Source organism: Microtus pennsylvanicus, chromosome 5 (assembly GCF_037038515.1).
Source record: "Microtus pennsylvanicus isolate mMicPen1 chromosome 5, mMicPen1.hap1, whole genome shotgun sequence".
Taxonomy (NCBI): Eukaryota; Metazoa; Chordata; class Mammalia; order Rodentia; family Cricetidae; genus Microtus; species Microtus pennsylvanicus.
The window spans coordinates 122,406,968-122,420,624 of record NC_134583.1 but is presented as its reverse complement, the minus strand read 5'-3'; the positions used below and the strand labels follow the sequence as shown (position 1 = coordinate 122,420,624).

Genomic DNA, 13,657 nt, shown 5'->3' with positions numbered 1-13,657 from the left:
GTCATCTTGCCAGGAGCATTCTAGAAGTCTTGAAGGAAACAGCCAAATACAGTTGGCATCTCCCTGCCTTTGCTAAGGAAAATGCTCTTATCAACAGAAGGACAAAGATATGTATCTCACAGGTTTAACCCCCACCCCATTATCCTAAGAGACTCAATATTAGAGTAACAGAGACAGCTTCTTATTAGTCAATTTCAGGATAGGCCATGACTTCACAATGGGAGTCTTCAAGGGACAGACTTTTAATGAGATCAGTCTGACAGGAAGATGATAATAAGAAAATCTTCAGGACAATACTCTTCTAAGATGTGTATGCCAACACCCCAAGCCCTCCCTTCCTGCCTTCACCATTGGATAACTTCTTACCTTGCCTTTCAATATGCCATTGGGGCCCACGACCTTATCGAAAATGTGTTTCCCCACATGAGAATCCACAGCCGACAGGGGATCGTCTAGAATATAGATGTCTGTGTTCTGATAGGTGGCTCTGGCCAGGCTGACTCGCTGCTTCTGACCACCGCTGAGATTTATGCCCTGAAGAAGAAACAATTCCTATTGAGCATCCCTAGTCCCCCTCTGCACGGTCTGACATGGAGGGGAAGAAAGATGTTCGCCTCAGCAAGGTTTAACGGCTTTCAAAGATCCTGTTTCTTTATATGAACAGTCACTTCTGTTCAAACAAGTAACGTTAGCCCAAATAATTAGTCATGTCCAACTTACTGTTCTCTACCGCGCAGCTTACTTATTGACTACTTCTGACACTCTCTGCCCTGTGAGACACAAAGGCAGAGTTCTGACACTTAGCCATTCAATCAGTGGCTCCTGACTTCAAGGAAAAGACAACTCTAGAATTGTATTTTCACTCATCTCCTAGTGCCTCAAGATCCTTGCTCTCAGAGGATTTTTATGCTCACTTTTTTAAAGGGGGGAAAGAGTCAGTTGGTGGTGGTGCACGCCTTTAATCCCAGCACTCGGGAGGAAGGGGCAGGCGGATCTCTGTGAGTTTGAGGCCAGCCTGGTCTACAAGAGCTAGTTCCAGGACAGGCTCCAAAGCTACAGACACATCCGTTCTAGAAAAAACTAAAAAGGGGGGGGGGAGGATAAAATATTTTAAACATATAATAATCAAAATTTTCTAAGTAAACGATGCTATATATATCCAATGGATGTAATATAATTATTCAAATCAATTCTTTCTTTTTTTAAAAAAACAAATCTTTTGCTGTTGTTTTCTAGACAAGGTTCTTCTGTATAGCCCTGGCAGTTTAGAACTCACTCTGTAGGCCAGGGTGGCCCCAAACTCAGAGATTTGCCTAATTCTGCCTCCCAAGTGCTGAGATTAAGGGTGTACCACCATGCCTGGCTAAAAACAGCTTTTTGTTTGTTTGTTTGTTTGTTTTTTGAGACAGAGTTTCTCAGTGAAGCCTTGGCTGTCTTGAAACTCACTTGTAGAACAGGTTGGCCTTGAATTCACAGAGATCTGCCTGCCTCTGCCTCCCAAGTAATGGGATTAAAGGTGTGCACCACCATCACCACCACCATCTGGTCTAAAATCAGTTTTTATTAAAGATATTTAATGACACAAGTCAACTCTTGGTCATTATAATAAACTCAGTCTCTTGGTTCCTTCACCTTATTAACTTTGATTCAGATTATAAATTCTTATATTTGTTTTCAGGTGCAATGTTTAAAACATTGGAGTCCAGTTCTGCTGGTGCAGACTTTTAATCCTAGGACCTGGGTAGCAGAGACAGGTTCTCTGTGAGTCTGAGGCCAGTCTGACATACATAACAAGCTCCAGGTCAGTCAAGTTGGATCATGGCTCAAACAGAGATATTTATATAAAGTATGCAGTCTTACATGTTTCATGTGCTTGTGACTATCATGATTTATTAACACACTTTTCCCATCATCCTCATTGGTTTTCTTCAGTTATTTCTGTACCCTTCAAGGTTCCTTGCCCCAGGTACCTTCTCTCCAATCTCAGCCATGTCTCTTCCAGGCAGCATCTCCAAGTCCGGGAGGAGAGCGCAAGCTTCAAGAACTTGCTGGTACTTCTTTTCATTGAATTCCGATCCAAAGAGGATGTTGTCCTTGATGGTCCCGTTCTGAATCCAGGACTGCTGAGGGACATAGGCTGTGGTGCCCTAAATAGTAACGATCAAACCAGGTGACAGTCACAGTCACAGAAACGGAGGCTGGAGCTGAGAGTGGCAAGGATCCAGCACAGCTTAGGTTTGGAGAGCTGTACCCCAGGCTTCCCAAGCATCTGGTGTTTATTAATGTGAGTACCAGGAAGTAAGACCCAGTATTCAACCACCAAACCACCCTCCTCCCCGCACACCTTTTTATAGCATCGTTTTCTTCCCTTGACCGTGAAAATCAGAAGGAATGTGCATGCTGCTCAGAACAGGGTTTTAGTCAAATCCAGTGACTTGGTTGGAACTAATACAATGCTAACCCTTCAATGGCTTAGATGACTCCCTAGGAAGAAAACCCAAGTGGCTGAAATTAACACACCACAGGGACAGAGGCTGAGCAATGCCTGTGTTAGAGAAATAACTGAGCTATGAGTAAGCAATAAAAAGTCTCCCAAAAGGAATTAGGAGGCAAAGTTAAATCTGTAGCTGTCTCTGCTATAATGCATTTTAAAAACGTATATTGGCTCATCGGAGACGGATAAACAAGCGAGTAATATTGCCATACTGTGGAAGAGGAAATGTTTCTTCCGTGTTTCCAAGCAGGTTAATGGAAAGCAACCAGGCACAAACTTTCTCATAATTAAAAAGAAAGCCTTCGAAGAGGTTGAAAAGTTCCTCGTGGTCCGAATAGGCTGGTTTAATGATTGAAAATTGCTTACGATTTTCTGTAAATACAACTCAGAGAAGTTCAGAGAGTTGATGAAAATGCCATGAAACCGCTTTCCCCTGGTTTCAAACAAATAAACCAATAAACCATAATTAATATTGTGTTTGAGGAAACGTATTTAAAATTCTCACTCTCAGAGAAGGAGGTGAGCTGGGCATTGTGCCACACACTACTCAGGAGGCGGAGGCAGCAGACCACAAATGCAAGACCTGCCTTGGCTACACTCTGAGACAGGCTACACCCTACTTCAGAACAAAAAGCAAGAAAAGGGGATGGTGGAGATGGTTAATCCCAAGATCCCGTGTAAAGCTGGACACAGTAGTATGTGTCTATGAAGTCAGTGTTCTTAAGGGCAATTGGGAGCCAGAGGCAGTAGCATCCTTTCTGGAGCCTTGTGGGTCAGCTAACCTGGTACCCATAGTAGTAAACAACAACAAAGAGAGGCACCTGAGGTTATCTTCTTTACATGCACAGTGTGGCACAAGTACACACATGCACACATATGGGGCAGGGGTAGGGACTGAAACAAAGAGACAGCTGGAATACAAAGAGGTGGAGCATTCGCCTAGTCTGGATAGGGTTTAGTTCCCATCACTGGGGACAGAGGATGGAGAGGGCTCAGGACTAATCATGATGTCAGGTACAAATGCCAGTGTTGATTTTACAGCCATTACAGATTTTATTATTGTTTGTTGTTGGTACTCTGGTTACAAAGTTAAATTTGCTATTGTTTAAAGACTGGTTTTATTTTTATTTTATGTATTAAAGTGTTTTGCCTATATGTGTGTATGTACACCACATGAATGTCTTGTGTCCAGAGAACCAGAAGTATACGGAATCCCTTGGAACTGGAGCTACAGATGGTTGTGAGCTACCCTGTGGGTGCTGGGAATCAAGCCCAGTTCCCTGCTAAAGCAGCAAGTGCTCTTAACTGCTGAGACATCTCTCTAGTCCTTCAAAGTTAGGTTTGGGTAACCTCTTAAAACTTTCTCCTAGGTCCTTTTACTTTTACTGCACCATTTAGCAGATGGGGGGGCTGTCAGACACGCATGTATATTTACAGCGGAAATGCCTACACTGTTAAGGAAGATATTTCTAGTCAATGGTTTCAATACCTTGGTATGCATATAGAAATCACATGGACAGCTCATTTGAATGCCAGATATTCTATAATGTTAGGTTCTATAACCAGAGTCTGGTTGTATAGGACTGGGGAGAGGCAGATGTCTCCAGGACCTCATGCACGAGCGGACTGTCCCAGATGGGGAACGAGCACTAAGGCGCACGTTTGGGGTCAGAGGTCCTCTCCACTCACCTTGATAGTGATGTGCCCGTGCACATTCTCCATTTCTCCCAGCATGGCTGATACCAAAGAGGATTTCCCAGAGCCCACAGTGCCCACGACAGCCACCAGCTGGCCTGGCTTTATGTCCAGGTTCACACTGAAAGAGAGGAGTATTCATGGAGGAAATGGGTGGGAGGGAGCAGTAGTTCAAGCCACTTCTCTTGGCTGTACAAGAAATCTGTTTTTAGGTCATTTCCCCCTCAAGACTAGAAATTTTGCCATGGATGTATAAGACCCCAAAGTGTTTCTTTATTATTCTTCAGTTCTGAGATACTGAAGAATGAATTCTAGCTCTCAAACTCATCAAAGCAGTCGGTGTCAAGGGTGCCTTTGCAACAGTACCAGTTCTCCTGGGGGCGGTTCTCTGAGGACCAATGGTTGAACAACACCCTCTCTGGAGCCGAGGCGCCTGATCTGGTTCAGCTCTCAACTCTGACACTGCTGGGTTGGGCAATTCTGAAAGGTCACCTTTTTTGGACTAAGAGTTGGATTTTGCTTCTAAACTAAACTTGTTGCTTAATGTTTCCCAGATTTCTCTACTCTTTGGGTGATACTTGCTGGAAGCACATGCCTTACCTAACCCTAAGCTAACCCTGAAGGTCTGACTTCTCTGGATGGGGAGGGGTCTACCTGGGGCTAGAATCCCAGGAACGCTCTGTGCCACCTTGACTATTTGAGTCCCTAAAGCACTTGGAGCATCAGGAACCTGCCACGTCGTCTTTCTAAACCTACCCTAGACAGCAACAGTGAAGCAGGAACTATGTGCAGTTTCCTCTCTACCAAGGAAAGCTCTGACCCGAGAGGAATAGAAGAGAAGAGTAGGTAGTCATAGAGTTCTTTGCTTGGGGTGAGAGGACACACAGGTTCTGAGTCAGAAGGCATCATAGCCAGAGTGAACAGAGGATCTGGAGTCTGGAACAGTGAGGTCTTAGCAGGACATACACACAGCAGTGCACTCACAACAGCAGCTACAGTAGCCCTCCCCCCTTTTTAGGCAAAGTCTTGCCAGATAGCCCAGACTGGTCTCAAATTCATGATCCTCTTGTTTGAACCTCCGGGGTGCTAAGATCGCTGGTGTGTACTGACACACGCAGCTCTGGAATCTGTGGCAATAGTTCCCGTCGTCTAGTCTGGGGAGAAAAGCTAGGCTCTGAAGTTCATTCAGGACATGCACTTTCTCCACCTATTATCTGGGGGGACAAATACTTCATGGATTCTCAAATGAAGAGACGTAGACTCGTAGCATGGAAGCAGATGGGAACTATACACATGGGAGAAGGCTGGACCTCCGCTCTCAGCTCCTCCCTCCAGGGTCTAGCCTAAACCAGTATCCAAGCGAATACAACATAGTCTTTTCTGGTGTTCCACTGTACGGAATCTTCCAAGAACAAGGGAGGGCAGGAGGATCCTAAGAAAGAGAGAAAGCAAGGGGACAAACTCACTCTCGGATTGTGGGGTCCAAGTCCCGGTCCCAAGTAAAAGAGGCCTCTGAAAACTGCACAGCTTTATCTGTTGAAAGGGGGAGAAAGAGCCCTCTCTTTAGTTACACGTAGGTCCTCGTGTGGCCGCCAGCCTTTCCTCGGTACGCATGCGCCTCTGATTGTCTATCAGCCCCTGAAAACACCTCTGTTGGTTGCTGAGCTGCTACCAGCAGGGGGCGATGAGAGTTGCCAGGATGAGACGGGAAGTGGCCTGCCTGTTGCGTGGGATCTCAGAGTCCTCCGACCTCTAGATGCCCTGGCACTCTGCCCCCCACAACATACCCCTGGCCCTCTACCACCTAGTCCTCTGTGTGAGTTCTACTTTCTTATTTAAGCCCTCCTCACTTCAGACTCCAGATCTGCTGTTCACTCTGGCTATGATGCTTTCCAATTCAAAACCCATCTGTTCTTTCACCCCTAGCTATCTTCCCACCCCTATCCAGCCTGATTTCTGTTTTCTACATCACTTGCAGGACTCCCTGTTTATCTCAGAACAGCTAACTGTGTTCTGCTTAGAAACCTGGCTAAACACTTTCCTTTAGGTGAGAACGTAGCTTGGATTGCTTGCGATATAAGTCTAATCAATTTAAGATGGATCCCCAGCTCTTCCTTCCCATTAGCTGCTGCGGTTAAGCTCCTGCCTGTAAATAGTATGGCGCCAGCGCAATGAATAATTTGCAAAAATAATTTCCAAATGTGTTTACCAAAGTTGCTGACATGGCGAATGGCAGAGGTGTCCAAGTCCTCCCCTCCCAAGTACTTCTCTAACCGTTCTATAGAAACACTGGCCTAGGAAAGAGCACACACGATGCTAAGAACAGAGCACTCAGTGACACAGCCAACACACATAGACTCCAGAGTTTTGGTTTGGTTGTTTTGTTTTTTGTTTTTTTGTTTTTTTGCTTTGTTTTGACTTTTTGTTTGTTTTTTAAGAGAAACTCGAAGAACATGAAATTGGATGGTAAGGAGATGGGAGAGAATCTGGAAAGACGGGGAAAGGAAAGAATATACTCAAAATCTATTGTATGAAATTCTCAAAGGATAAGTAAAAAATCATTAAAAAAAAAAGACTTGGGGGGCTGGAGAGATGGCTCAGTGGTTAAGAGCTTTGCCTGCTCTTCCAGAGGTCCTGAGTTAATTCCCAGCAACCACATGAGCTCACAACCATCTATAATGAGATTTGGTGCCCTCTTCTGGCCTGCAGGGATACATGCAGGCAGAACACTGAATACATAATAAATAAGTAAATCTTTAAAAAAAAGTTTAAAAAAAAAAGACTTGGCCTTATGGAAATAAAGCTAAGGGGAAAAAAGGAATTCAGTACCAAACACAAGCAGGGAAATGATTTTCACTTTGCTATTAGCCATGGCTTGGCTATAGTTAGAACCTACAGATCCAGCCATACCTCAGCCCTGCAAGCTGTCCCGTCACACCCCATCCCTGCAAACTGTCCCACACTAAACTGAAGTATATAAAGACAGTATTTCAGCTCCCAATCTTATTATTACACAGGTTCATGCAAAGACAGGGTTTTGTTTTGTGCCATTATTTACCTAATGGTATTTCAACACTTCAAGCGCTTTAGAAAAACAAGAGAGAAGCTGGTCTGGGGAAATGGCTCTGGCCAGGCATAATTGTAATAATCTCACTAAATACCTTTGTAGGACTGTCTCCCTGTGAAGTGATGAGGTTAGTATGATTATCCATATTTTAAACTGGGACTCAGAGGACTTACAATTTTACTAAATCAATCCATTGGTCTCCAGAAACCAGATGAACTTTTAATTTAACAATTACCAGCAGGTGCTCGACACGAGATACAAAAGGCTAGTAATCTGCACCACAAGGCAATTAGGCAGGGAGCAGTGGAGCTCTTAGGTACCTGGAGCATTGAAGAGATCACCATAGGGAGCATGGCAAGAGGAAATCGAAGGACGTTGAAGAGAGTGATGGAGGTGAAAGCCTTCTCTGCATTCAAAATATTGTTGCTGTCCACCAAGACATACACAGCAAAGGTGATCACAGACACCTAGGAAGAATAAGGCCATGAGAAACCCGTGCTAAAATGGACCAAAGACCTTTGTGTTAAGCTTCAGGAGCACTGTATAGTCAGGAACCTTAGGGATTATCCCAATCTCTTCAGATTACCTATAAGAAAACTGGTCCTAGTGGAGGAAGAAATTCAATTAACAGATTGATAAGGTCAGAGCTTGGGCCTCCTCTTTCAACACATCCGCATTGCTTCCCCCATGAAGACAAGTCCTACTTTGTAAGTGATTCCTAGAGTCCTCATCCATGATGAACATCCTGAAACCATCTAATGGCTACTAGATCACCCAACAGGACATACAGAGTAGAGCTAGAGTCGGGGTTGTAGGAGTTTGAGGAAGGGGGATAAATTCTCTGAATCTAGGGACCAAGTCTAAAGATGGCTGGAGTCTACTCGGAACAGACTTTTCTTCTCGGAATATGAACTCAGTCCATACTCAGTCCACTCACCAGGACTGGAGTTAAATGCAAGATGAATACTACAACAGTCTGCAATTGGCCATATAATAGTAAATTCTTGAGTTCTTTCTTCCGAAGGTTGAGGACTTGGTCTCTGAATGAAGGTTCCCAGGCAAAATATTTCAGGATCTAATGGGTCAGAGAATAGCAAAATTCACATTGTTGCCTGAAAGGGTACCGGGTACATATGGTCCACTCTTATTTTAGGATAAATTACCAAAAGAATAGGGAAAAATCTAGATTATAGAGAAGTAGCTTGTATTTACTGACAACCTGGTAAATTCAGAGCATTTCTCTCTCACACACACAGGGGGAGGGAGGGAAAGAGGGACAGAGGGAGGGATGGAAAGAGATGTAAAAATGAAACAAAATTTTCTTAAAAAAAAACAAAACAAAAATAAAAAAACTAATGGCTGTGAAGGTCAGCGCCTTGGGGGACCCACTACTATTGTTTGCTAAATGGAACTTGTAAGTGTTCACATTCATACCCACAGACTGGCTGCTCTCAGCCTCCGTAGGCCAAGCTTCTCTTTGCCGGAGTCAGCAGTTACTGCAGAGACTCACAGTTGATCAAAGCGCTGAGAATAAGCGACTACTGAGCGAGGCTCAGCCCTAAGCAGTGGTTCCAAATCACTGCCCTCCTGCTTCCAGGGCCCAGGGAACATCATGAAAGATAGAGCAGAAACAGTGTGAGAGCCAGAAGATGGGGGAGTACCGCGGAACACTGTTTTCTGTGCGTGACAAGAACACTGCCCTCAGGAACCCACAGCGGCCGGTCATCATTAGGGACTGATTGGGCCTGTCAACATTCCACCATGGGGAGGGGAGGAAGGCTCAGAGGGCTCACTCTAACCTGAGCAGCTATTGGTAGTTAATGGCTGCTAGTTTGCCTTCGCTGGCAAATTTCTGTAACTGAGCAGACAACTCAATGCTCATGTGCATGCAAATAATCCCAGTTAAACTCAGTGGGTTTCTATATGTTTACAGAGAGGAAATTAGAGGGGTATGTCTAGAAAGGGTTCAGAGGGGGTAGAAAGGGATAAGAGGGGAACTGGGGGGATAAGTGTAATCAAAATTTGATATATATAAAACTGTTAAATAAATTAAAATTTACTTTAAAACATTTCTACAGTAAAATGTAAAGACAAAACAATTTAGGGTAAACATATAGAAGTCAAGGTTCAAAAGTATCTGGAAGGGTTAGCAATAGAAGAGGAAACAGGAGACTTGTGGGTAAATGAATCAGAAGTCACATGACACTCAACAGCTGAATCAGTCCCTGCTTCTCTTACTGTACCCAGAGGATTTTCTCTGTTTGGCTTTTTCTTTTTCTTTACCTTAATTCCACTGAGAATCTCATTCATGATTTTTAACCGCTTGTCTTTATACTTCATATTTTTGACCTGCCGAGAGAAAGAAAGACAAAACCAAACTAACTTCTGCGAGAGAAGGTCCAGGTTTGCTACTAATGGTAGACATCAGTGGAAAAGGTGGCTGCCATCTCATCAGAACCTGAGGTGCCCAGGGATGGCATTTGTTTCTCTCCAACTCTTCCTGTTTCCCATTCTGTTTCTTCTGTCCCTGTGTCTCCCTGACCCTGGAAGATGCCAAGCTTACTCCTATCTGCCCTCCTTTAGCCTGTGCCTGACTGTACTCTGTCTCCATACTGATCTCCCCTCGCTGTTCCCAAATCTCCCTCCTCCGTTGTCGGGATGTGCCTGCTGCTCAGAGCTTGGCTTTAGATGCCCACCTCACCGCGGACGTCTTTGACCTGACTGAAAATGTCTACCCTCCCACTATCGTTTTGCGGACAGTTCTCTGTGTGGTACTCATCATGACTCGTTTCTTTATTGTCTTTGTTGTCTATCTCTCCACCCTGAGAGTAGGATGCTTGTCTGATTCTTTGCTGTGCTCTCGGCAAAACGTCAAGTAAAGAGCTTTAAGACGATATTCGCTACTACATGAACACAAAGCAAATGAATGAATAGATCACAGACGCTAGGGAGTCCACCACTACTGAGATTCCTGGCAGAGCTAAGGGCCGTCGTCGTCTGTCTGGAGGACTCCCACCTGGTAACAGCAGGGGACAGCCAGGACATAACGGAAAGGTGGGATTACCCATGGAACTGCTTTGGATGGTTGGTTTATTTTTGCCATGGTGGAAAAGCAAGATTTTTTTTTTAAATCCCTTCTGGAAGAAGCTCAGCAGAGCGGGGTGAGGGGTAGGACTATAAACTAAGTGGTTGGAGACCAAAAAGGAAGATAGAAAAAGCCAAACACATGTGGGATGTCAGAAAGTCTTCCATAAGCTTTTCCCTTCTCCAGTTCCCTCTAAGAATTAGCACTGTAAGTCAGAGTTTAGATGCTGAGAAGGCACATGCGCACGGGTGACTATTTCTTTACCTGAATCTTCCTGTTCTTGGTAGCCAGTACTGCATTGACTGGAATCAGGAGAACCATTACCCCAACACCTGCTAAGACTGAAGGTCCCAACTCTCTCCACAGGAAGAAGATGGATAAGACAATCTGTAAAACGGTTGACCACGTCAACTGAAAGTAGTTGGTCACATCCATCAGCTTCTGGGCATCGACAGACATCAAGTTCACGGTTTCTCCAATGGTGTACTGCCTCCTGGCCAAGTTAGAGAGCTTCAGAGCCTAAAAATAGAGAATAGGACTGGGGTCAGCAGATAAGACAGAGAACGGGGAGCAGAGGAGGACCTCAGGATGAGGAAATGACAGAAGAATGGGCTCCGTCTGGACACACCTTCTCTCTGGGGCCACAGCTTCCCATTCAAATCTTAACACATGGTGTTAACCTCATTTTTGACCACTTGTTCGTCTGTTTTCACCTTCATTCAACTCCCGCCCACCTATACACGTCTTTGCCCAGAAAATTCCCATCTATCTTTTGGTATCAACTTAAATGCAACTTTTGAAAGGACTTCCCAGACTTCCCAATTTACAAGAGTTATCTCTTTTTGTAACCTCTAGCTGTCTATAGGTAACTCTTTCTTTACTTTAGGTATATATTTTTATATTTCTTTTTACATATTCTTATATTTCTTTACCTTAGGTATATATTTTCTATTTATTTCTCAGATGTAACTGTGGTGAGTGACAAGGGCTGTATCTATCCATTTCACTATTGTATCATAGGCAATTCAATATTGGAGAATGGGAGAAAATGAGGAAATTAAAGATGCAGGAAGAGAAGGAGTAAAGACAGCATTGTTGATTCTTGCCTTATAGACTTAACAATTTTGTTTTATTTATTTATTGTATATGTATAGTAGGCGGGTCCCGTCATCACCCTCCTGATAACAGATAGCATCTTTACCTGCTGAGCAATTTCACCGGCCCATCAATTTCACCGGCCCATCGTCATTGGTTTTTGTTCTTTTGGCTTTTTGGGGGGCCCAACACCCAGCTCCCAGATAAATCACACACAGAGGCTAACTCTTAGTTATAAATGCCCAACCTTAGCTTGGCTTGTGTCTTGCCTGCTTTTTTTAAACTTAAACTAACCTGTCTACCTTTTGCCTCTGGGCTTTCCTCTTTCTTACTTCTGTGTATCTCAATTTCACTCTTACTTTGTGGCTATTGGGTGCCTGGGTGGCTGGGCCCTGATGTCCTCCTTCCCTTCTTCTCTCATTGCTCCTCCCTACAACTTCCTGCCAGCTAGTTGCTGACACATCTCCTGACCACAGGTGAATTTTATTTAATCAAACATATCTTTGCATCATCAAACAAGTGCTCCAGAGCATAAACAAAAGTATCACACCTAAAGATGATATTCTACAACACCAGCCCCCTTGTAGGCTTTTGAGATAGCTAACCTATATTCAGCCACAGTCTTAGAAAATTCAAGCATTATCAAGGAAGACAAGAATTCTTAGAATGGAGAGGAAAACTGCAGAGGTCACACATCTGAAGTTACGAGCTTTCTCTGCTGTTCACAGACAAGTTCTACACGCCTGTATCTCACAGTACAGGCTTTCTGCTTTCATGTTAGGGAGAGCCAGAGACTAATACTCACACCACTGTTCCTTACTATGCCTTACAGAGTAGCTGAAGTAGCTTACATCTGTACTCTCAGTACTTGGGAAGCTGAGGCAGGAGGATGGCTGGAAATTCATAGCCAGACTGGGCTACATACTAACTTCCAGGCCATCCTGAACTACTGTGTGAGATGCTGTGTATTATGGTTGTTTTCAGTGTCAACTTGTCACGAATCAGAATTTCAAAAAGTAGAGAGCCTGTTCTGAAGAACTGTCCTGGTTGTTTGATTGATATCAGGTCCAGAGAGATGACTTAGCGGGTAATAACACTTATTACCTGGCCACCAAGATGACAGGCCACCAAGCCTGTCAACCTGGGCTTGATCCTCAGAACCCACCCTTGCAAGTTGCTCTCTCACCTACACATACCTACACACATACTCATATCTACACACATACCTTCCCACACATCCCTATACACACACATATACCAACACATTCTTACACACACAACACACAATACGTGCATATACCTACACACAAATACACACACACACACACACACACATAAATGTGATTTAAAAATGTTAACCATGGGGCTGGAGAGATGGCTCAGTGGTTAAGAGCCCAGGCTGCTCTTCCAGAGGTCCTGAGTTCAATTCCCAGCAACCACATGGTGGCTCACAACCATCTGTAATGAGATCTGGCGCCCTCTTCTGGCCTTCAGGCATACATGGAGGCAGAATGTTGTATACATAATAAATAAATAAAATCTTTAAAAAAAAATGTTAACCATGTATCAGAGAAAGATGAGCAAAATCATCTCAAGCAAATAGAACACCTCCCAAACCTACAGAACTCAGTAATGAAAGAATGTAATTGAAATAAGTACGTACATAGGCAGAAGAAGGGTTAGTACCCGCTAAGGATAGAAAAAGGAATTGCTAGGCTGGAGGTAACTCAGTGGTAGCACATTTGTGTAGCATATAGAAGATCCCGAGTTTAATCATCAGTGCCCCCAAAGCAAAACCATAAACACAAAGAGAAAAAAGAACCAGAAAAAGAAATTTCTGGGAAAATATATTCTAGGGTGCTGGGGCCTACACAGCACTCTAATGTCGCTGGTAAGATCTGCTGTGGGACAGAGATAGACCAGGTCTGCAAACTCATGCTAGTAAGTATTTGAATTAAGGTTGATGGTCAGGGGCTGGAGAGAGATGGTTCAGTGGTTAAGGGCACTGGCTGCTTGAGGACTCAGATTCAATTCTCACTCTCCATATGGAGGCTTACAAATGTCTGTAACCCCAGTTCAGGGGGATCTGATGCCCTCTTCTTGCTCCCACAAGCACCAGACACACATATGGTGAACATACATTCAAACAAAACATCCATGCACACAAAATAAAATAAAACGAAAACACTTTAAAAATTAAATATTGGTGGTTTTAAGAGTA

General features: G+C 43.9%; 1 protein-coding gene across 1 annotated transcript in view; it reads right to left on the bottom strand.

The window, feature by feature from the left end:
- Window positions 1-13,657, bottom strand: part of Abcc2 (ATP binding cassette subfamily C member 2) — a 60,322-nt gene that overhangs the window by 27,235 nt on the left and 19,430 nt on the right. Inside the window, exons 10-18 of the mRNA XM_075974151.1 lie at window positions 10,606-10,860; window positions 9,540-9,605; window positions 8,194-8,331; window positions 7,577-7,723; window positions 6,399-6,483; window positions 5,656-5,722; window positions 4,184-4,310; window positions 1,971-2,147; window positions 367-534 (exon numbers count right to left, since the gene is read on the bottom strand). Of these exons, the coding sequence (XP_075830266.1) occupies window positions 367-534; window positions 1,971-2,147; window positions 4,184-4,310; window positions 5,656-5,722; window positions 6,399-6,483; window positions 7,577-7,723; window positions 8,194-8,331; window positions 9,540-9,605; window positions 10,606-10,860 (1,230 nt within the window). The remainder of the gene's footprint in view (window positions 1-366; window positions 535-1,970; window positions 2,148-4,183; window positions 4,311-5,655; window positions 5,723-6,398; window positions 6,484-7,576; window positions 7,724-8,193; window positions 8,332-9,539; window positions 9,606-10,605; window positions 10,861-13,657) is intronic.